The 25,750-nt window shown below is 42.7% G+C and overlaps 1 protein-coding gene across 6 annotated transcripts in view; it reads right to left on the reverse strand.

Moving 5' to 3' along the window:
• stau2 (staufen double-stranded RNA binding protein 2) overlaps positions 1–25,750 on the reverse strand; it is a 100,535-nt gene that overhangs the window by 29,485 nt on the left and 45,300 nt on the right. For all 6 annotated transcript variants that reach the window (XM_037756725.1, XM_037756721.1, XM_037756722.1 and 3 more), the window contains exons 11-13: positions 23,206–23,263; positions 15,871–16,241; positions 1,158–1,271 (exon numbers count right to left, since the gene is read on the reverse strand). In XM_037756725.1, the coding sequence (XP_037612653.1) occupies positions 1,158–1,271; positions 15,871–16,241; positions 23,206–23,263 (543 nt within the window). The remainder of the gene's footprint in view (positions 1–1,157; positions 1,272–15,870; positions 16,242–23,205; positions 23,264–25,750) is intronic.

Genomic DNA, 25,750 nt, shown 5'->3' on the forward strand with positions numbered 1-25,750 from the left:
ACCATGCGTAAGGTCAGGGGTTCGATACCCGGCTCCTCCAGTCCACATGTCAAAATGTCCTTGGGCGAGATACTTAACCCCAAATTTCTCCCGAAGGCTGTGCCATTGGTGTGATAATGAGTATTTAGATTTGATCCTGATGGGCAGGTTGGCACCTTGCATGGCAGCCTCTGCAATCAGTGTATGAATATGTGTGTCGTGAGACTAGAAAGGCGCTATATACTGTAAATGCAAGTCCAGCAATATTACCAGTAGCAATATTGTATTCACGTATACACGGACATCAAGTATCGATCTTTTATTATATAAACTATTAAACTCTTAATCCGCCGGTTGGTACCAACGATGTCATGTTAGCTTGTCGGGAAAAACGCTAAATAACGCTCCAAAGTTACGCTAAATTTTGGTGAGGAAAAACTGGCATGGCCATTTTCAAAGGACTCCCTTGACCTCTGACCTCAAGATATGTGAACGATGACATGAACAGAGTGAAAACTGTATCTTAGATAAAACAGATGTTGACGAAATGCATAATTTGCAGCTGAAAAAAGTATTATATTGCAATATATCTGTCCAAAATGTCTAAAATCACAATAAGATCGAATCGTGACTTAAGTATCGTGATGATATCGGATTTTTTTTTTTTTTACAATTAACTTGTGTACAGTAATACATAATCATAAAGTTTATTATTCAACTGCAAAATATATATACTCGCATATATCTTTATTACAAAAGTTTATTTTATGTGTTCATGTAAGAAAACAAAATAGTATCGCACAATCATCATCTTTATTCGTCTTAGTATTCACGTTTAGTTGCCCTTTTATCGGAGCATCAAGATCGGCGTTGTGTGCGTCGTGGATGTAATAACCGAAAAACTGTACGAAGTGTTTGCAACCAGCTTCATGCAGCAGCCAATCAAATTGCCGACACCTTTATTACCTGGTGATTTTCAGATTGGCACTGCTATGACCAGATAATGCTAAAATTAACTTACTAAATATCATTCACTGTAATCTTACTTTTTAATGTTGATCTATATTTGATATCTATGTACCATTTATCTACAACATTCAACAGGTGTGACACTCACCCTCCCTTAACATGCATAACGGTATACACACACACACACACACACACACACACACACATACCTGGTCATGGCTGGCTTGGAGGGTGCTCCCGGTGCCGTGGAAAGTCATTTGCACAGGGGAGAGGGTCAGATAGGTCACGAAATCCTTACCGCTCTGCGCGTCGCTGTACTGCACCTGGAAGAGAGGGCAAAGGTAGGCAAACTGAGTTAGCCCAAAAGTAAATACAGGAAAAGATCAATCAAAGCGCGAAAGACAAGAGAACTGAAGCATCTCAAGTTTTCAGCGGGATACAGTCTTGTGTTTTTGGAAGTGGTTGGCTTGAGAGTAAATCTTGCATGTCTAATTGCCACCACAGAGCATTTGTGGACAATTACCCCACACCATACAGAGATGGCAACGGAGGGGAATGAACGCAAGGGTGTGTATGTGCGATTGAGGGGGGGGGGCATTCGAGGGGGGTAGTGATGACATCACTGGCGACCCCTCATCATTGAGAGGTTAACTCTGCAGGCATTCCTAAATGCTGTGCAATCAGGACTGTTATGACATGATGCTCCTCTGGGACAGTCTGCTCCTGAGATCCAAGGGCTTTGGTAATATCGCTTGCTTGTCTGCCCTACTTCTCACTGGCTCTCACTCTGTGCATGTGTGTTTGCCTGGCCTACTTATGCCCAGGACAGCTGCAGGCATCTTAATAGATGGCATAAATAACTATGAGAACTGAAAGAGGAGAAATATCTGACCGATGCAGAGACACAAAGGACAGAAGGAACGAGAGAGAGGACATTAGCGATTCAAAAATGCTTTTACACATCAATGAGCAAACAGAAGAAGTAAGATAGGAGGTATGGAAGCATATAGCTATGGACATAACACAGCTTCTAGCTACTTCTGTACAACTGGACTGCACTTCAAACTCCTCAGGGGCCGTATTCACCAACGATCTGAGAATACTCTACGAGAGCTCCTAAACAAATATCTAGTCCTAGCTTAGGAGTGATTTAGGAAACTTCTCAGAGCAACTTTGAGCGAGGAAGGGACAGAAACGTTTACCTTAGTGATTTGGTTGATCAAGAAAAGAAAAAATTGAAAAAGAAAAATGCACTCTTAGTGATGATGGGCATAGAAGGGACAGTGAAAATGCTTCACAGACATAAAAACAAAGTACACAGTGCAATAACAAATTAGAAAGTTCAATGCAGCCAAGAAATAGAAACATAGATAAAAGACAATGAATGAAAATCTTAAGAATAAATCAATAGATAAAAGCATAAAACAAAAAGAAAAACTCTAATTAAAAGTCTAGTGTTTTAAAAAAGGACACGGAGGTCATAGAAATATATGCATAGAATTGAGTCTCAATTGAGTGGTGCAGAAATGAGTCCTAAAACCAGGAAATGAGTTGGCATATTAGCACTTCCGGTTCTCTAGTCTGGAGGTCAATGGGTTTTTTTTAATGGGTTTTTAATTTGGTGCCTGAAATAAGGTCTGTGGTTTTTTAACGTTTTGTTCTACGATATAAAATATGTCAGTAATTATCCCACTCGTGAATTTAGAAGCTGCTAACAAGTGGCTAAATGAGACTACAAAACAAGTTTCACAAGCGTGTCGGAGAACTACGTTGGCCTTCAGGTAACATACAAACGTAAAAGGCTCTCTCTAGAGCCAGTGATTGGTTTGTCCGTTCTGGGCTACTGTAGAAACATGGCGGAGCAACAAGAAGGGCTCATTCTAAGCTAACGAAAACACAACGATTCTTAGTTTCAGGTGATTATACACTACTGAAAGCATAGTTGTGAATATTATATTCCATTTCTGCTAATAGATCTTCCGAAATGTTACACACTGATCCTTTAAGCCTTTTAAAAGTCCTCCTCCCGACTCCTAACAGTATTTCACATTAGGAGCTTTCTTAAGATGCTTTGTGAATAACCTTTATCTTTACCAGGATCTAGTCTTAACTTTGAGGGAAAATTCTTAGAAAACGTCATAATTTTAACAGTTTTCTCAGAATTTCGTCCCTTGAATAAACTCTTTGTACTCGGAAGCTTTATGAATATAGCCACAGTGAGTTAGGCATAATTAAAAAAAAAAAAAAAAGGCTTTCAGAGCCATGATGAGGAGGATTTGTTACCGCCAAAATAAGCAAAAGCAATACCATAATCAGGATGCATAAATCCATTTTAAATACTTTTGTACATCGATGTATAATTCCCATAGCAGCTAATGTTGTAGAAAAATGTGTTGAGAACCTTTCGATGTCAGTATCTGTTGAATTTATATACAATGTGGGTGTTGGTTTGTCTCTGTGTATTTCTTTTGGCTGAGGCGTTTTAAGTTATTACCTCCCTTTTAAGCAATAGAAAAATGTATGTCACAACACATAAGCATGTGTATTTTCTTTGCATATTAACTTTCCTCACTGGATCAAAGTTTTGTCTACAATTCGTCGGTTATACACGCTGAATTTTGTGTCTATGCACATGCCCGCACACACACACACAAGCAGCTGTATATGGTCTGTGACTGAAAGCTTCCAGAGCAAATTGTGTGTCTCTCTGAATGAGTTATGAACATATGTGGAAAAAAAAGTGTGTGTGCGTGCTCCAGCCAGACACACGGACGTCTGCCCATTAAGACACAGACCCATCATAACATACACAAACACACACACAGAGATATGAACATGTGCATGCTACGTACAGTACGCGAGAAACCACACGTGCTGACGTGCGTGTGCACGCACACACACACACACACCTGCTGGTGAGGAGATGGGCCCACAGTGATAAATTGTGGAATGCTATCTGTTATGTGTATGAATGATGAATGTAGTAAAGTGAGCCGTGGAAAAAGCCTTCTCTGACAAGTTAATCTCCAATAAATTCTCCAGACTTCAACATTAAGGAGAGAGAGAGAGAGAGAAAGAGAGAGAGAGAGAGAGGAGTGAAGAAAAAAAACAGAGGAGGGGGACTTTTTAGGGGAAATAATTTAATTGTTTGGTACCAAGAATCCTATTTCAGAAGTTTGAACATGAATGATTGCAATAAAAAGAAGTACAGGACTGTTTGTGCTTGAAAAGATATTAATCTTAGTGTGTGTGTGTGTGTGTGCGTGTGTAATTGTCCAGTACGCTGGTTCATTTAGGCAGTATGAAGCCCTGTGGTTGGGAGCCCGTGATGTATGGTGTAATCATGCTGTCTGATCAGTCAGGCCTCCAGCCGAGGGTGAGGCCCTTCGATGGCGCTGGAGGAAACAGACGCTCTCTCCCATTGTAAAAAGATATATGCTTAGATATATCAAATTTCTAATAATTTCCAACTTCTCCCATTGTCTGCGAGCGTATATGCACACAGACGTGTATGTTCAGTTGATGGAAACTACCAATTACATAGACGTATCTTTGACCATGAGGGGGGCAAAGATCAGGAGGTCCCTTACACAACATGAAGGTTGTGTAACCAAAAAACAATGAATGTCGTCCTTTGGTTGGTTGTGATGATATTTATTATTGAATAAATTAAATTAATTTAGTATCAGCCATTTCATTGCATAACATTACGAAATATGTGTGTACGAGTACAGTGTCTGATGTCAGTGTTAGGGGGGAAACCCTTTGTCTAGAGTAAACAAACTATCTAAACTAACCTAACTGAGATTACAATTAATGATTCCTTCTTCAGGTTAATGATCATTGCTGTATTTTAAATATTTTCTAACTGTTGGACATCCTGTTCATTCTTTGTCATTGCCGTTTACCCTCAAAGCTTTCTGTGGAGAGGGGATTTCCTCTTGCGGTTTCCTCCACTTTTTAGGCTTGGACATGACAAGAGATTCATTTTGGTCCAGACTGAAATATCTCAACAACTACTGAATAGATTTCCATGAAATTTGGTAGATACCTTCATGGTTCCCAGATGAACTATCCTAATGAATTTGGTGATCCTTTGACCTCTCCTCCAGCGCCACCATGAGGTTGACTTTTGTTGTTTTGAGTGGCATACTTCATCAGCTACTTGATGGATTGCCATTCAAATTTGGTGCACGTCAACAAAAAGCCAATGGGATTTTTCCATTTGGTTTTGGATTGTTTGGCAAACACACATTTATGATACTTACATGTTTTGTACAGCAAGATAACCTCCGTAAATGAACACCACTTTTATGACTTTTGAAGTGTGAATGTCGGCGTGATGGCGTTTTGTAGTCTCATTTAGCCACTTGTTGACAACCGCCTTTTTTTAAGACACATAGAGGCTTCAAAATTCACGTGTGGGATATTTACTGACGTATTTTATATTGTAGAACAAACGTTAAAATCTCTAAAGCTTGTGTTAACCATAAACCGTATTTCAAGCATCTAATTAAAAACCCATTGACTTTGAGATGGGAAACCGGAAGTGCTAAAATGCGAACTCATTTCCGGGTTTTAGGACTCATTCCTGTAACACTCTGTTATACCTGCTAAACATGAACATGTGAGCTTGTTAGCATTTAGTTCAAAGCACTGTGGTGCACAAGTACAGGATCACAGAGCCCCTAGCATGGCTGTAGACTATTAGTCTTGTTTCCTTAAATGCTTACATAACTTTTCTTTTTCCTCCTCCTCTTGATGAGATCTTGAGCTTGGTCTGGACTATATGCTGTTGTAAACCTCTAATGCCCTTTGACACATTGTATGTGATAATGGATTATATAAATAAACATGACTTGCTCCAGCCACCAGCCAAACTCTGGATAAAACAGCAAATTTTGGCAGATCACCAAACGCCACCTGGAGGTCTTACATTCTCGGTGGCTTGTTGATGAACTAGTCAAAAGGGATTTTCCAGCGCCTCTGACCTGCAGGCAGGAAAAGAAAGTTTCCTCATGTGCCAGCATCAAAGAACATTATGGCATCATCTCATTTGCGATGATTTGGCGGAAACTGAAATAACGAGCATCTTAAAAACAAACCGTCTATTCTCCTGTCCGGGCTGTCTGTTTTGAGCGCATGTTTGTATGCATCTGTGAGTGCATGCATTCTAAACAGGCCTAACTAATCATCCCAGGTCCCAACTCAGAAAACGGCCTCTAATCCACTTCCTTTTGAGACAAAGAAGCGGGAGAGTTACGCAAGGCCTGCGATTGATCGGCGGCACTAACGTGGAACGACCTCTTGACATCTGGCTTCTAAAGCTGGATGGCTCCTCTTCAAATGCTCCTCGAAACAAACGCGAACATGCACAAACTGAAAAGCAATCACACTCATAGTGCGCATGCAGCCGTGCCTCAATTTATGTTAAGTGCACAAATATGCATGTGCACACCCGCAAACAGGAATCCAAACAGACTTGAAGGGGGACACAAAATACAAGTCCATATCATTAGGACTGTGTTGCACAACACTGTCAAGGTAACTGCAAAAACAAACACTTATTAGGTATGCTGTCATGTTACTCCAGTTAAAACCACAGAACACAAGCACCGCGGGACCAAGAGCTTGATTCCAGGCTAAGCCGAGTGCAGGCTGTGGAGAATCAAAGAGCACGGAAATAATTTTGACTTTACTATAATAAACAAGCCCTCTCAGCTGAGGAACGCTGTCATTGTTGGTGAGAAGCAATTAGAGGTCCAAGTCGAGCCACTTCAGTCGAGACATCAGGGGGTCAAGAGTGTTTAAAGACAACTGTTAATATACCTTTCACTTCACTCCTAATGGCAGGAGGTTAAAGGCAAACAAAGCTGCCACTCTGAAAACTTTGAAAGCACTTTGCCCAAATCAAGTCTTAAGACAATGAGACAAAGTGAGTTCGGAGGAAACCAGTTCATCATCGAGAATAGATTTTTTAGAGAAAACAAGTTAAAAATAAATGCGCTTAGTGACCAGAAAAACAGACACCACTTCTTCAACGGAAGACGACTGTATGTTTCTTAGATAAGAAAAAGTTGTATGCGTCTTGATCCACCTGCTCCTCAAACTGGCATTTTCTCCTGTAATTCTTAACAGAATGATGTGCCGCACATAAGAGACTCGCTCTTTTAAAATCACTTTAGTAAGGAACTAACACATTGGGAAATGCACTCTTTTTGCTTTTTTGTCGAGAGTTAGGTGAGAGGATTGATGTCACTCTAGTACGCTTTAAAATTAAGCTCCAATCATTAGCTACTTTAGCTTACCATAAAGACTGGAACCAGGGGGAAGCAGCTAGCCTGGGTCTGTTCAAAGGACAAAAAAAATCCTCTTACCAGCACCCCTAAAACTCACAAATACCCTTTTCCCATCAAAATTAGGGCGTTTATGCAGGTTTTTTAAACACGGGAAAAGCCGCTAAAGATAGGCGAATGACTCCTTTCCCATTGTGAGAATGCCGTGCTGTTGTCCTGGCCTTTCTGGTTTTTTTTCTGTCATGTTCGATATCATTCGGCTGGCACCGGAAGCAGGGTTAGTAAACCGTGAAAATGCGGTGGTTCTTTTTTTTTTTTTTATATCTGTTACTTATTCAGTCTCTCTTTCAAACTCTCAAACCAGATTTGGTGATTGTTGGAACAGTGGAAAGACTCATAAAGACGGTTCTGAAAGATTTATTTTGTTTCTGTCAAGTAAGAATGATGTGTGTTTCAATCATATTAATTAAATGTTTCGTATGTTAATAAATCATAATAATTGTCCAAATCCATGTTGATTTGATTTATTTTATATTCACTTCAATGCGTCACATAAAATCGCGCTGGAAAAAAGGGCTTGTCCACTCGGGTGTCATGTTTCCATTGTCATTTGTCCCGGGAATGAATGTCGATTGTAACCTATCCCACTAAAGACAAAAGACAGATCTTAGTGGGTGTTAGTGAGTTTATTTGTCCCTTGGGAAAGGGGCTTATTTAACACGTTACATCTTGTCGGTATAATCTGTACAAAAGCAAATTGTAAAAATAATAATTTGTGGTTTTACGGTGGTTATGCGCTGGTCTATTTCATTGCCGGGTGCAGTGACTTCTCTGAGTCTTGACGTTTCTGTGAGGCTGCCAAGCGAGGTGGATTTTTTTTTTTTTTTACCTCTGGGTAGCGCCAGGCTAGCTGTTTCTATAGCGACTGTTGTGCAGATGATGTAGAGCACTGTTTAGATTCCAAACAAAGTGCCAGGTTAACACACCCTCCATCTCAGCCATGGTGGCACACAGCTGTTATCACTGCCTAGTGTTGAGCATTACATGAAATTTGATCAATACTATCAAAATACAGAGAACAAAAGCAAGTAAAGAAAAAAAAAAAAATTATGCTGCATATTCAAATTTGCAATATGCTGTGCTGGCTCTTCAGGGTATTTGATTTAAAGGTTTGCAAATGGGCTTGATTGTGGTGTAAAAACATCATCACTCAGTTTTGCCAAACACACACAGACGCACGCACCGACACGCACACGGAGGGCCACCATGCAAGCAGAGAGACTGAGCGCCGAGCCAGCACAGCATTAACGGTCTGATTTATACCACAGACAAAACTTGTTTTCGAAGATCGCTCTTCACACAAATATGCCGCGGAGCGCAGCTGGAAGCCATCACTCCGCCGCAGAAATCAAACGTGGTGGGATTAGCCATCCCGAAATGTATTTTCTAACGCAAATCCCAGAGTAAACAGAGAGTAGAGGAATGAGACGATGACAAGGAGGTTGGCAACAAACTGTTAAGAGTCCTTTGAACGTTTGTACCAGATCAGGCGTTTGATGTTGATACAGAGAGATGAGAGAGTCAGCAATGAAAAAAAAAAAAAGAGAGGGTGGAAAGTGCCAGGCCGGGTACAAGGTGTAGTCGGCACCATTTGAAGTGGTTTCTCCGACACAGCCAAAGAAGGAAGCGGAGAAGAGAGGAGAGCAAACAACGTGAAAGTGTGAGAAATCCTGGGAACTGTACTGAATGGATATCAACACCAGCCACCCGCCAAGGATAGTGTTTTCATTAACATGGGATTTCCAACATGGAAGTTCTGATTCCAGCACGGCAAAGAGCGCGGGCCCCTCCCTTTCTCTCTAAATCCATCTCCCGAGTTAAGCCTGCCCTGGCTAGATAACGTAACTCAGCTGATTGCTATCGCTGCGGTGTTATTATGTTTGGATTTAGCAGGTGGACAGCACTGATGGATACAGTAGATACCATTCAACTCTTCCAGACACAACCTGGAATGTTATAGCACAGTACGTTGATCTTTAAATCGCCATATGCAAGAGGATATTAACAATTTCTAAAAACGGTGCAATATCCTGCGTCAGTAAGTGTTAACATCTGACACGTATAAACATGTTGCACCTTTAATGTCACACATTAGAGTGATCCTGTACTAATGATTTGAGAGATCCAATTCTGCACACTTTCACATGCACTCAAATGACACAAACTAATCAGGTTACACTGTTTTTTAAGCAGCTCATCAAAAACGCAGGCTGTTGAAAATATCAGCTACAATACACAAAGTGGTTCTGTCATATTTTCCACTTGCACAACCTCAACACAACCCCAGGAGAGGGGTGTAATTTGTAATTCATGCTGAAAAAAGGTGCTACATTCACTGTACATGCCAGTTACTTAGGAATATGGCTTACTGAGTTATGCCCAGCAAAAATAATGAGACACTTTGCTTACTGTTCTGTGTCATATTGTTTTTTTATGCACCTTTGGTTTAACAAGGTGCATCTAATCTATATACAGTACAACCAAACGGTGACGACATGCAGTTTAAATGTCAAACTGACTGGTCTTCACGGTGGACATGATTTAAAGCAGGACTGTGTTACTTTTGAAAGAAGAAAGTTGAATTTATTAGCAATAAAACGCACAATTTCTCAATTCAATACCCTCCAGCCTTACTCGGTCTAGTCTAGTATGACCAGTATTTTACGGTGGTTAATAAAGGTGTGGAAATTTCTCAATTCTAAGATTCTTATTATTCTTATTCTAACGTGGACAATTCTGCATCGATGCAGTGACAGAACATTATCGGGAGTTTCATTTCATTTCAGCTCAGTGTGAGTCTTTACTGCGTTTTACTGTCATTAACTGTTGCGCTGGTTTCTCTCCTCTCTCCTCTGAGTGTCACCGAGGGGCGGTGCTTTGCACGAGCAGAGAGACGGTATACAAACACTCTCGGCAGTCCGCTAACTCACAACCAATATTAGCTGCTCTGATTCAACAATGTTGGGATGAAAAAACCTTAATTTTTGGAGATTACAGCACATTTGCAATACACTGCAGAAGGATTTATGTTTTATTTTTGTAATGTTTATGTACTGAGGTGGGTCACACAGACACTGAAAAAGTAGCCATGTTCAGTAATAATACAGAAAACTGAGGATGCGATACATCAAGAATCGTTGACAGGTGAATCGTAATCGTATCGAATCGTGAGACCAGTGTAGATTCACACCTCTGGTTACTGTTATATTAACAAACTTTATATAAATATTGCTGTATAAGGACTTTGTCAGTCTGCTGACTTAATGACTCTTCTCCACTTGTACTTCTGTTACATTAGTTTAGCCATTTAGCTTAATGCTAAGCAATACCCCTATACAGTCAGTTGTAGCCACATTGACCACTGCTCAGCAAAAGTTACATTATAGTCTCGCTTTAAAATTGAGCTCAAACAAAGCAAGTCCACTCATCCAAAACATGAATCTGATAAAGAATATGATGCACACAGAGTAAGCTGGAAATCTTTTCTGAACCAGAGATAAACCAAGATGATCTTTATCCATAAAAAAGGAATATAAAATCCCACCTTGTTGCACACATGCCCACCACCGTGTCTTACTCATGTCTGGGTAATCGCTCTCAGTAATGGTCCACAGATAAAAGCAGCATGTGATGACACTCACACTCACACTCTCACACACACACAGTGGTCTTTCATCCACACTTCCTTTCTCTCTCTTCCCCTTTCACTCCCCTCTTCTTTATTAACTAGCTCAACCACTAAATAACTCCACTGCCAGTCCACATTCAGAGACACGGACAAACAGAGAGAGGCGCTCTGATAAACACTCCAGTCTTCCATGAAGCAGGTTATTGGAAATAAAGTGCATGTGAAAAAGGCGTGAAGGGATGACAGAGAATAAATCTGCTCAGAAGCAGTAGATTTGACTTAGTCCAGGTGTGTATCACCGCTCCATTTGAAGGTAATGGAAAAAAAAAAAATCATTAGATTTCCATCAATCATTGATCTTCTAGATAAAAACATCTCCAGCTCGCTTTAAAGGGAGGTAACGGTTAATAATCTGAGGCGGAGGCAATTTGTGATGACTCTATTAAGTGATGTGATGGCAGAGTAAATGGGCAGCTGGTGACTGCAATGCCGAGGTCAAACCCTTTGACTTTTTCAAACTACACTAACAACGAGAGAAAGGATGCAGCATTTCCACTGCATGGTACGGCACGGCTCTACTCAACTCGCTCTTTTTTGGTTTTCCATAAGCAAAAGTTGTGGATAATATCTAGTACTTTTATTTGGTACCACCTCGGATCGAGGTTCCAGACGATATTAGAAGGTAGGCGCGCCGCGGTAGTTAGCGTTATCAGTGTCACACTGACATTTTAAGAAATAAAACCTATTTAGTTCATTTTCGCTATCAGCGCCTTGCTTTCAATACGTAGTCAGACGATGGACGCTACAAACTGAAAGTGAAAGATTTCACACACACAGGACAAGAGAGAGTTGACAAACGATGGCGGAGGATTTGGTATCGAAAGTGAAAAGCAAAAGCACCATATTTGGCAATATTTTGGATTTAAACACAACGCTATAAAGGAACCATAACGTTAAATGAGGCAATCGGCATGCGGACGACAAAGCCATCAAGTGTTAAAGATCAAAGTAAGCGATCTACAGATACTGAGTGTCATCTTTTCTTGTAGAATGTCCGGTGTAATCGGTAACACCGGTGTTGCAACCAGTTTATTACCGGGGGGGGAAATTTCATCACTGTGACATCCCTAGTTGAAGGTGGAGTTAAAGCACTGCAGACCACTGATTGGTCAGTGAGAATCGTCACTAGTGCAACACGGGACACCCTGCACAAACCTGCCATAAACAGCCAAGTTACAATCAATAGCAACAGCAATTTTTTTATTCACTCGACTCAGCTTTTAAAAAACTATGCCATACACAATGCCGTACACTATGCCCTACATTATGGCATACATTATGCCATACACTATGCTGTACAATTGACGAAGTGCAGACATTCTTCTGTTTGTTTGCCAATGAAAGGACTCAGCAAGTGTCGCGTTGAAGATGTCACGGCAGTTTCACGCGGCGGCGCTATGACGATCAGCTAAGAATCCCACCTATACTGAGGGGTTACTATCTGCAGAGGAAAAACGAAGTAGAGAAAAGGACCTGGTACCAACAGTGAGTCGAGTCGAGTTAGAGCCGAAACCTGCAGTGAAAATGAGGCGTTTAGAGAGTTAGTAAGTTTGTGGAAGCAAAAGGGAAGAACGGAGGAAGCGATTATGATGGAGGTGCAGAAACACCAACACACAACAATCATTAACTAAAGAGAGCAAAGAGAGAAATAGAGGGACAAAGAGAAAGAGGGAGAATCTGTTACGTGGCTCTTACTCAGTACTTCATCCTTGGTCCATGTGTTGTCTATTACCTCCTGCTTCTTTGTTTCTGCCCTACTTCCAGCGCACATACCCGCCGTGCCAACAACACGCCAGCCAAATTAATAGGAAATACACACATACACACACACACATACACATACACACACACACACACACACACACACACACACACACACACACAAACACACAAACACACAAACACACTGGAGTGAGTGCCAGCATCCTTGCTCCAAGCTGGCGTGAGTACAACACACTGTTGCTTATCCAGTCAGAGCTTCCACCAGAGGCTATTTTCCAATCAAATCAAAAGAAGGGCTTAGCAGGTAGGCCCGGGTCTTTGTCTGCGGAGCTGGATGGATGAAACAGACACTATGAGAATGTCCTCGGTGCTTTCTTAGTTGCTTTAATCCAGTGTTGGGCGGTCACTGTAATCCGCTCACTTGGATAACATAATTACATTACAAAAACAAAGTTGCTAATCAGACAAGGAGATTATTATCAAATTACAACAAAGAGAAAAAAAAAAAAATCATGTGGTGGATCTGAGCGCATGTTTGTTGTCGAGTGTGGTCGAGAGAAAGCCGGCTCGACGCAAAGCTGCACATTACGTGTCCAGTGGAAAAGCAGGCAAGTGCATTTTTTGGCAAAAACATAAAAAAATCTGTGGCGGTTTAGCCCACAAAAACACATAAGAATACATAAGCCTTAAAAAGTCAGCCTAACATGAGTTTGTAGGCAACCAGAGGTTCTCATTACAAACCCACATGATATGAAACATCCCCTCAATAGAACACATATTGTCTGCATGTCTCAATTACAGCCTGAATTCCTCCACACACACACACACACACGCACATGGAAATAAGCGAGATGCTTGTGTGTGTATTTCTTTACTCAGATCAATGCCGGTAGGTAAAGATGCACAGACAACTAATAAACTCATATTTATGTGAGATGGTTAGTGCAGTATGAGAACGACAAGGACTTAAACTTCACACACAGGCTTAGCCCAACTCTTCCATTTCCACTAAACAGAACCTGCTGTGTGTGTGTGTGTGTGTGTGTGTGCATATGTACAAGTGTATTTGGGCTTGGCCGGGCAGCGGAGCTCTCTCAGGTTACACACACACAGGAAGGCTCAGAGCAATAACAAAGGCCTTTCAAAGGAACCCTCAGCAGGTTAAGATAAAATGTTTTCGCTCAAACTGATAAAAAGCATCTGCAGCTTAAATGAACAGGCGCTGGTATCAGTGGCACGGTATGCACCGCCGCAGATCGGCCGGCACTGATTAAAACAGACACCGGGCTGTCTCTCTTTTTACACACAACGGTGCCAACAGCGAGTGTGTGTTTCTGTTCTGTGTGTGTGTCCGGCCTGGTAATGACAGAAGCACCTGTGAGGTTTAGTTCCAGCTCTAAATCCATAGCCTGCCAATAATGTCCACAGTGAGAAACAGGAAACGGATAGTGTGTTATTGAGCAGTCCACTTGTTCCTTTAGGAGCACCACTCTCATTACTCTCCTCCACCTCAAATCACCTGTAACTGCTGCATGTATAAAGCCTGCATCGCTTATGAGCTTTTAAGTGGTGTGTGTGTGTGTGTGTGTGTGTGTGTGTGGCTTTGTACAACATTTCTTCTTCATAACCACACAGGATGACCAAGACCACATTCTTATTTACAGCGATGCCTCAGAGGGAGAAGAATCATGGCAGGAATGTGTGTGTGTGTGTGTGTGTGTGTGGGGGGTCATATTTACGCACGGTCATGCTAACATCTGTGCTGTCACTTCAGCGTGTGCTCATACTGTACGACCGTACCACCGGGTGACGATTTAAACCAACTTTAAATTATGACTTTTATGATCTGATTTATGGCAGTTAAAATGAAATACAAGCCTACATTCCACAATGGAAGAAATTGGAAACAATTGCATGCCTACTAGCAGCATGGTGGCCTCCTTGGTGGCTTTTACCTAGAAGGAACATAGTGCCACCAACATAGTGCAAAAGGAAAATTCTGCTTTTATACAACTAAGGTCTCATTTTTCGAATTATTGTGGCCATCATTTCTATCACTTATTATTAAATCATACTCACCGAATTAACTGCAGGTAACAGAAAGATTGTAAACAGAACATAAAACCAAAGTTGCACAGGAAAACGGTGTGCATGGACAACTACAATAAGCAGGTTTCCCTCAGAATGTTATGGTAGAGGTGCCCGGTGCATGCCTGAAATAAAAATCTCCTCTTTAACGTCAGAAGAAATGGCTGTTTTTTGTGAAATATAATATTAAGCTTCTTAAAGGGGAACTAATCTCAGTTTCAAAATGCATACTTGTTATTCCTATGGTCTAAGACAGTCCAAGAAATATTAGTAAACATGAACAACTCTCTCCCAAAATCCATAAACTAGAGTGCTAAAACTCAAAAAGTCTGGAGCTGCTCCATAGACAATGAATAGGGAGAGATGTTCTAGATGACACTGACAGTACCCAGGGGAACGTTCTGAGTATATGAGAACATTTTTCTGTTTCATAACTGAGAACACTACAATAATACAATACTAAAGCTCATTTGGGTAAAAAGAAGAAAACAAACATTCTGTGGCTTCATAAAATCAGTCTGTCATTCATTGTCAATGGAGCAGCTCCAGACATTGTACCAACAATTTGAGACTTCTACTTCTCTGGTTTTTGGCTTTGAGAGAGAGAGTAGCTCATGTTCACAAATACTGATTTGAACTCTCCTAGGCCACGGACATAACATAGTGGAATTCTTCATTTAGGTGGTGTTCCCCTTTAAGCTTCAGGCGAATGTGCTATATCATGACAAAGGCAACATATTTAATGAGTGAGGCGACTGTTGAAACCATCATCTAGTAACTAGATTGATAACGAAACGAGACGCATCAGGATCTGTCTGATTGAGCTCAGCAGGTGATTGATCAATCCCATTGTATTGCTTCGTAGTAGCTTAACACCTTTGCTAACCAATTTCATGGGGGAAACCGTGTTAAGTAATATAGGTCGAATTTGAACCAGGAATCATTATTATTACCAATAGGAAAGATTGCCAAAGTAATGAAGTAAGACTAGATACTAGAATTTCCATTCACTGTATATATTTAAGACCTTTTTCTGGATCTACAGACACCCTCGAAGTCGCCTCTCACCTGGAAGCCCTGGATGCGAGCCAGGTAGTCCAGCTGCTGTGCAGGCTGCACCGAGACGCCGCAGGGCAGGGTAGAGTTCTTCCCCTTCATGGATAGGGAGGCGTCGCCTGTGGGCGACTGACCGTTGAGCAGCAGCTCCCTGGCCATGGTGGCGGTCGGGCTGGGTGAGGAGCCGGAGCTGCTGTAGTACGGAGGGTGTCCAGGGGGCAGCGGGGCAGAGCAGGGCCCCATGTCTTTGGATGTCATGTAGTTGACGGAGCCGCCGCCGCTGTTGCTGTTGCTGCCGGGGCCCGGAGCGCTGCCCCCCTGCTTCCTGCTGGCCTCCATCTCCTGGTAAACGTCGGGGCTGAGGTGGAGCAGACCCTTCTGGGCTGGAGGGGTCAAGGGAGAGGGGGAGGAGAGAAAAGTGGAACAAAATAAGGGTTGGTTGGATGAATGGATAAATGGATAAGGATGAGGAATGGAGGAGCAGATAGAGATGTAATGGGCAGAAACAGTGTTGATGTATAGATGAGGTCACAAGGTTTAGAGAGGAGCAGAAAGGGACAAAGGTAGGAGATTGTTGGACAGAGATGAGAGAAAAATGTTATTATGGCTCTCATTATTAGGCGTTGAAATGATTTGCACACTCATACACTACAGGACAATGCCAGGGTGTGTGTGTGTGTGTGTGTGTGTGTGTGTGTGCCTAACCATGTCCATTTGTGTGTGTGTGCTGGCTCCCAAAACTGGCATCCCATCGCCGAACGCAGATGACAGTTTCATGTGGTTTGGCAGTTCCGAGCACTATCAAAGTGTCTGCTGGGAAACACACACACAGCCTCTTTCTTTCTCACTCTCAAACACAAACACACAGACACAAACGGAGCATCTACCAATATCAACAAAGCGGTTATGACTTCATCATTGATGGGAAACAGCGCTGTCAGCTAACCGGCATCCCGCTTCAACTTGTCTTCAAACGCGGACCCAACAGAACCCCAGAAGCCGGTTCGGTCTCAGATCAAGGTTCTTTGTGAGAATACTTCGGAAGGAAGTAGAGGAAGCGTCCCGATCTATTTGGATCTGAGAGGCCCGAGGCGACTCTGACCAGCTTTTCTTTAACAGGACGCAGCTCGACCCAGATACGCTGCGGCTCTAGCCAGCTGAGCGCAACAGCGCTCCAAGACTATGTTCCGATTCCAGACCATTTGAATCTCGTTCGTTTATGTTGGCTTCCCCCTGCACTCTGACATCACTGTCCTGAAATGGTCGTGACAGGTGGAAGGAGGAAACACCAACACTTTGTGGCTGCGATGAAAGCGAGAGACAGGAATGTGAAAGAAGATGCGAAAGGGAGAGAGAAAAGGATAAAAGAGAAGGATGAGCTTTGGAGCCAGTACAGATGGAAGAGGAGGTGGGGATGAGTGGATGTGAAAACCATGCGGAGCCTCCGAAGCCCAGCCAAGGTCACCAGAGACAGGAAGACCAGCTGTGTGTGTGTGCGTACGTCTGTGTGCGCTTGTTTGTGTGTGCGCACGGGCCAACAGCTGGGGGAAAGCGCTGGAGTGAGCGCATGACTGACAGGCCACTTCCTGTTTGAGTTAACATTACCATCACACACACACATACAAAGAAAGAAGAGTTCTGCGCACTTGTAGCTTCGCTCTTGTCTAAGGTTTCTGAGACCCTGCAGACAGTTATTTCCCATTATGAACAATGAAGGTCCTTTCCAGAGGAGCAGCAAAGCCGAAGGAAACAGCAATGAAATCCAGGACTTATTACTCATACTACAACAAACTGCCCCATGCCAGCAATGACACAACTGTTAGGATTTTTCGCCCCCCCCTCCCAATCATGATGACAACTTTAATTAGAATTTACGCAAGTAAAACTCGCAGGCCTGCACATTCTGAGTGGATCACAAAAAATGAAAGGTGTTAGCCAACATGACATCAGCTGTGGACAAAGAATATTGTGTTGGAGGGGGGGGGGGGGGCGCGAGCTGGGAAGGGGGCAGCGAATGTAATCCATGTGAGTGTGTGTGATTGTCTGCTCTAAGTGTGCGTGGGCGTGCCTGCGAGGATGTTTGCATGTTTGCATGTGATTGAGTGCTCGAAGCTGGTGTCAGATGGCAAGCGAGAGAGCGTGAGAGCAAGAAAGAGCAAGAGTGAGACAAAGGAGGAGAGACAGTTAAGAGAGGAGAAGAAGTAAGAGTGACGGAGTGCGTTTGTGCGTGAGGATGCTGGGTAGAGATTGTGAAATTGTGTACATGAAGTTGGGGGAAAGGGGAGAAGCACAGTGAGGCTGAGGAGTAGAGGGGGGGGGGGGAATGAGAAAGAGTAAGGGAGAGTGTGTTTGTGGTGCTGCTTCCAGGCAGTTTCGGAGGGGTCCCACCCAGACTCGGCGTCCGGTGGGCCAGGGGAGCGCTGGAGGGAAGCCAGAGCCAAGCATGAGACTGATCGAAAACAGATAGGGCCAGAGCCCGCCGCTATAAATCACCACGGTGGAGCAAGACCTTCGCATAGTTCACACATGCACAGACACACACACACACACACACATATGCACAGCAGGAAATGAAATGTGGCAACTCGAGTGAAAAGCCCTGCTGCAATACCCATGGGAATAGAAGGGAGAAAAATCACTCTCTTCTTACTTCTTTTTCTTCTTTCTTTTTACACTCCCTTCCTGTCTCTAAGCCACCCTGTTTGTTGCAGCGTTGCATCCCACAGATCACACAAGGCAAAGGACACAACCTAACACACACACAATGAGCACTTGTGGGTGCCTGAGGTGTGTGTGTTTCATGTGGAAGAGCGAGAATGGAAGGACAGAGCGCTATAGCCTGTGACACATTTACCTATTTTCTTCCACTTTGCTTTACATAATGCAGCGATGCTCTTTATGTGGAGTATAGCTGGCCAATGACAGCTGTGTAGGTGTGTAGAGAACAGTTTGTATGTTTTCTCAGGTACAACCAACCACTATGATACAGTTAACCCATTTTCTGGATGTTAATATACCACATTTAGAGCTGCGACGATTAATCGATTAGTTGGCAACTATTACATCAATCACCAACTGTTTTGATAATCGAATAATCGGTTTGAGTAATCTTTTAAGAAAAAGAAATTCTCTGATTCCAGCTTCTTAAATGTGAATATTTTCTGGTTTCTTTACTCCTCTATGACAGTAAACTGAATATCTTTGAGTTGTGGACAAAACAAGACATTTGAGACATGTCAAACACACATTCATCACATCACACCCTTTTGTTATACTATTTATAGACAATGTTTTTTAAATAGCCATTGAGCATTACATTCTGTAAGTGAATCTTTGTTGTAGTTTTTGATGTTACTGGTGGAGTCCGCCTTTCCCGTGCAGGATTTAAATGCATTTTAAACGTCATTATTGCAGTCGATCATGTTAACACCTACTTCCTGTTACCACCACTAATCTCAGGTGTCTGCAAAATCAACCAGGACTGAAATCTAAAGGTTTATAACAAGTGTTTTATTGCCCTCTCCAGTTGCACCTATCGCCAGCATCACTGAAGGGTGTGGTTGGGTGTGCACTGCTGAATCTGCAACCACACCCAACAATGATGTCACAGTGTCCCGACACGCCCTGGAGTGCACTTTACACTACTGCAGCAAGGTGAGAAACTAAACCACTTGAAAAAAACAAAAACAAGATTGTCACCTGTTTCAACTTGAACTTTAAAATCCCTGTAAATTTGTTATTTATTAGTGGAAATGAACTTAGCTGTGAAACAGCTCCTGTAATTTAAACACTTGTAAAGTTTGTCACGAGCTGACAAACAATTCTCTTTTTGTTTTCACTAAAATCATCCCTGATGCCAGAGAGCTTATTTTTAACTGAGTACGCTGCAATTCTGCAAACTGATTCCCACTTCTATTCAATAAACTGCACAGTCAATCAAAACAACGGACAAACCAGAACCATCTTCCATTCAGCACTCAGAGACACGCAGAAAACTGGGACCAGCTGTATCTGTTTGAATGAGTTGTAAATGGTGTTTATGCAATAAACATTATTCAGTCATTAGCGTCGTGTGAGTGTGTGTGTGCGGTTTGGGCAACTTTAAAGAGGTAATTAGCAGATAGTTGCGCCTCCAGCTGAGTGTGAGATAAACTAGGAGCGGGGAATGGCATGGGACCACAGACACGCTCCGAGCCAACAATAGGAATAATCACCAAATAAGGAAGACTTTGTTTCCCACGGGGCTCTACTCTGGAGGTATTGGGCAATTCCTGGAGCTCGGGCTACCATAGAAACCACAACCACCAAAATAGTTTATCCAAGAGAACAACCATGTATCTATAAACATAATTTAGATGATATATCTTTCAGAGAATTGGACTAAATCACACATATGAGGGCTATAAAAGTCGTGGCAGGAGCTCAGCTCTCATCTGGATCGTGTATATCGGGTCCAGCAATGGGCAAAACACGAGGGGTCCGAGTCTTACCAATCTGCTTTGTACTTTTCAACATGAAGACTGAAGCTGGATACCCCATGGCAGAGCACTGCAGCGATGCCAAAAGCCCCTATTACAACCCAAAGTGACGACAGCACATTCGAATCTAATAAGGCTATCTGTTTGTTTTCCACTCTGCTGCTCCACATCTCACACACACACACACACACACACACACACACACACACACACACACACACTGTTCATTTGTCCCTTAAACTGCTCGTTCTCAAGCTGCTGACATTTACTTTGCTGGCATTCAGCGTGAAACTGCTTGCGGTGCGTCCTTTTATCAAGCTGGGGCATCACCACACATCAAGCTCAGATATAACAATGCCCGTTAATCTGCTTAAGCAACACCATGACAGTGAATTCCTTGCATAACTTATTACACCTGTATTAAATATTAGCTTGCCTAACTGCCACGCCATGTGGAATAAATGGAAAAATGACATTGCTGCCAGACTCTGGAGACAAGAAAAACAACTGAAAATAGAATCTTGAAATAGCGTTTGACTTTGGTGAGAGGAAAGCTCTCTCATTTGTTTTTAGACAAGACAGCCAACTTAACAGATACAGCTGATAGACAACAGCTGTTTCCGAGAAAATTGCATCCTTACGCCTTTCAGCGAAGGGTCCCCCCTCTATTAATGAAATGTCCCTTAAGACCATCACATTCCCATGTAAATTCATACATAAATCCTGTCATTTTGTATTTGTCTACAGTTAAAAATGTCCACAAATGGGAGGATGTTTGATGACTAAGGAGGGCTGTCTTTCCCATGTCTCTGCATTTGTCTCATATCTGGTTTCCTCTTTGACAGAGACAGATGAACGGAGACGTAGCCGCATGTTTACATGCAGTTAAATAAACAGGTTATTGTCAGTTTACTGCAGCGAAGGGGGGAATCTCATATGATATAACAGCATTTGTCAGCTATAAAAAGGGGCCTGGGTTTCAATGTGAGACAGTTCACAGCCATGTAAGCAGCTCTGAGACACAGCGGTGCTTTGAGCTACATGCTAGCGTCAGCATGATAAAATGCTCACGATGACAATGTTAACATGCTGATGTTCAGCAGGTGTAATGTAAACCATGTTTACCATCTTTGTTTAACCCGTTTTCACAACACACACAGTACAGTTGAGGACGATGGGAATGATATTAGTTTTTAACTTATTTGGTTATAAACATAGACTGTATATAAGAAGTGGACGAGTCACCGTGACGTCACCCGTTGGTTTGTGGACTGCAGTTTTGAAGCCTCGAGTTTGGCATTTTGATCGTCACCATCTTGGTTTTTTGCAACCAACAACGACACAAGAGGGTGGAGCTAATGAATAAGACATTTTTAGGCAACCAAAAAGGTTATAATTAACTTTTATGAACTAAAAACACACTGTGAGTGAGTTAAAGTTGTAAGATGAAAACTTAGACAACCCACTGAACGCACAACGCCGTGGTAGCGACCTGTCAATCACAAGGTAGCCGCGCCCTAACGCATACCCTGCTTTATGGTCTATTTGACTCTAAATGGGACCATCATTTACTAAATGAACATCATGCTGTATTGAAGAAGACTTGAAACTAGCTATTAAGACCATAAACTCATGTTTACAATGTTTACTGAGGTAATAAATAAAGTGAGAAGTAGGGTCATTTTCTCATAGACTTCTATACAATCTGACTTCTTTTTGCAACCACAGGAGTCGCCCCCTGCTGGCTTTTAGAAATAATGCAGGTTTAGGGCACTTCAGCACTGGCTTCACTTTTCAGACCTGGAAGCTGCCCACTGGTTATAAACCGAAGTATTGGACAAATTGGAATTTTGATGCTAGATGAAAAGTCACGGGATTACCAGCGTTACAGTTCATCCTGAAGTGGGACATGAATATCTGTACCAAACTTCATAGAAATCCATTGAATAGTAGTTGATACGTTTCACTACAACCCCCAAAAATGTTCCTCAGGACTCTGGGGACCATGAATGTCCGTACAAAAATTCAATGGCATTCCAAACAATAGTTGACAAGATATTTAAGTGGTGCACCAACTGACCGACTAAAAACTTCCAGAGATGCTGGATCTAGAAGGCTGTACCTGGGTACCTGTACTCGAACTGCAGGGACACACAAACTTAAATGATTTTATAAGTTGAAGAGAGCTGACTCTTAACTTGACACCATGTGCCAAGAACTGCAAAAACTGCATCAACAAAGATGAACAGTCACAAGCTAATTAAAAGGGAAATGATATACAGTGTAAAGTACTATATAATGTACTTTATTCTATATCAGTAATAGGTTAATATGAGTTTCCCTTGTATCATTATTCAAGTTGCTATAGAGTTCCAGTGCTTTTTCATGAGGTCTTTATCTTATTTTGTCTACAGCTGGTATGTGGCAGAGACACACAGCTAAGTAAGATATATCTTGCTTCATATATATCCTCATATCATATCATCATATATCCTGCCTCACCGTTTTGTGTGTAGGATTATGGGTATGTGTGTGTGTGCATCTGTGCTCCAGAGTGCTTGTGTGTTAATCCTGAGTGAAAGGCTAGGTTTTTTTTTTATGCACAGGAAGGCAGTGGGGGGACTCCCCGGTGGGCCTCAGTGTGCCGGCCCTGTAAGCCTGCGTGAATGAGCCTGAATTCGCAGGCTCCCCACGAGGACGCACGGCCGATTAAGCTGACAGTCAGAAGCCCATTGACCAGTCACAGAGATTAAACGCCGGGCCGTCACGGCGGCTAAAACCACCTGCGGGATGGAGGGAGCGATGGAGAGCCGGAGAGGAGGAAGAGAAGGAAGTGGATAGAGACGCAGGGAGACGTGCGGATACTCACTGTTACTCGTCGCTTCGGTAAATGACGCCTTTTGTCCGTTCCAGCCTTTGTTGTCCATCTGTAGTGATGCGGAGAGAAGGAGGAGAGAAAGGGGGGAGGTAAGAGAGATGTAGATTCTTGAACAGACAGCTTCTTCACGCATGTCAGACGAGTTCCTTCCTACTGTTTGGACCACAAAGAGACGAGCGCTCACAGGAGGGGATGCTTAAGGAGCCTAGTGTCTGTCTAGGCCAGCTACTTAATTAGGGGGGTTGTCAGTGTTTAGAAGCTGAAAAAGCCTCCTATTCAATGTGCTACTTCTGCTGTGGTATGCGCGTCTGCCTGCACAAACACACACAGCCACAAACACACGTGTGTGAAACAGAAAATTTCTGATGTGTGTGACAGCTGAGGAGATGACACGGCTGTAAACAAATGCATCCCCCCCCTTTAATACCCTCCCTCATCAAGTCTCTTCACACTTTTGCACAGATCACCCACAATCCCACGGTGGGAATGTAGTGCAACACAGCTCCCAAAAGAAGGGGAGGACGGAAAGAGAGAGATCTAAAGAGAGACAAGCTTTCCTGCAAAACAGGCGCTTGGCAAATCACTCCATGGAGCTCGGGGTTGTCTGAGGATCTAATGAGAAGTAGGCCGTCCAACTAGCTCTTATAGAGATGTTTTCAGAGTTGTCAGGCCAATGCACAGCCACTAACTCCATTCTGTCTAAATATCCTGCCTTGAGTGTAACCAGAAAGGTCTCACCTCTTGCCAGGAATTAGATTAAAACAGTGAGACTTGCTTATTTCCAGTGCAGCAGCCTCTCGTTTATCTGAAACCTTAGACATCAAAACATGGTAGTTTCTAGGGCTAACACATAAACCACGCAATGATGCAAACAGAAATTCAATAACTTGTGTGCAACGTTTGACATTTCCTTGTCGACACATGCAACTGAGGCAGCGTGCAGAGGGTTCGACACTTTCAGAGACTGATATGCTGAAGCTTTAGAAAATTTGTCAGAGGTAACTACATCAAAGACCAAACTGAAAAAAAGAGTTGACTGTTTAGCATGAGGATGAAGGCGAACTGCACGGGGTTGTGGTTCCTTTGGAGAAAACGAGTTCACAGACATCTTGATAAGAGCAAGTGTCATCCTTTCGGTACGGTATGCTGTGGCTGTCTGAATAAGATATATTCAGCGGTACATACAGTACTATATCTAACTAATGAGCTGTCTGGGGAGCGCTGAATATGTACAGAGAGCCGGGTTATGTAACACCATCGCTATCTTAATCTGCTCCCTTGAGCTTGAAAACCAACGAGGTGAATAAAGATGATGGTGATCAATGGTTGCTTGCAAAACACATTCGGTTCAGGGGAGCTGAGCAGATTACATAATAGGTTGACCATGTCAGCCGCGCTGGGAACTCGTGATGAATCTGGGAATCGACTGAAGCGTCAGGATTTCTGGAATTCTGCACAGTGCAGATGAGATAGCGTGAAGACGAAATAGAAGCGGTTTATGTAATCCATCAGCGTACATGCACAGTTATGTTGCCATCACGTGATAAGAAATGTACTCTGAGGTGGGACGCAGAGCCTTGCAGAGGCAAAGCGCAGTACAGGTATAAACGAGTCATCGAAAAGTGGGCAAGGAACAACATTCACCGTTTTTAGGCAATAACAACCGTTGCAGCCGTTATCTCATTGGTTGTGCTTTAAAAAGGTCAGCAGCAACCGAGGTCAAAGTTGAAATGATTTGAACTTTGCTCGGTGGCACATCAAGGGTAGCGCTTCCCCCTCGTCGGGCGGCACCGCTCTCCCCATAGGAAAACATTGACACAGCCAGTGCAGAGCGCTTCACAGCTGATCATGTATGCTCGGCTTTATCCACCAACAAACATCCCTATCCCTGCAGGCCTGCTGCTAGCGTGGCTAGAATAGCAATGACAAGACATCCTATATATATATATCAGTGTGTGTGTGTGTGTGTGTTTCTGCATTTGTGGAATTATATTACCTAGAATTACATAGTTTTACCGACATTTTACACTAACCGGTTAATCGAAAACAATATTGACGGATAAATCGATAATGTCTATGAGTGGAGTTTTTCTGGTTAAATACATTTTTTAATGCTTTTCATAACATTTTAATGTTTCCTTTCATGTAACTTACAATTGTTAAAGGGACACTGCCGATTTCCAACCAGCTTTATATCATAATAACATAGTATATGCAAATGAACACAGGTTTAACTTCCCTCCATGTTGCCAGCACGCAGAGCTCCCCGCTCATTTGGCAGCAAAAGTTCACCGGATGAGGCACAGACTTTTGCCGGTTCTAGGGCTGTTGTTCGAACTACAGACTGTACACACGGAGGGAAACTATATTTTTTTAAGGTGGGCCTTTCATTTAGGTGGCTAAAATACATTTTGCTTCCGGCCCCGTCCACAGCAGTACATTGCTTTGGTTCTGTGCGGTGACTTCTGTCTGCTTCTCCAAAGTGGGGGCGTGCTGACCGTCATCTACTCTAGGTAATACACTGACAATGGATGAA

The sequence above is a fragment of the Sebastes umbrosus genome, chromosome 21 (genome assembly GCF_015220745.1).
Source record: "Sebastes umbrosus isolate fSebUmb1 chromosome 21, fSebUmb1.pri, whole genome shotgun sequence".
Lineage (NCBI taxonomy): Eukaryota > Metazoa > Chordata > Actinopteri > Perciformes > Sebastidae > Sebastes > Sebastes umbrosus.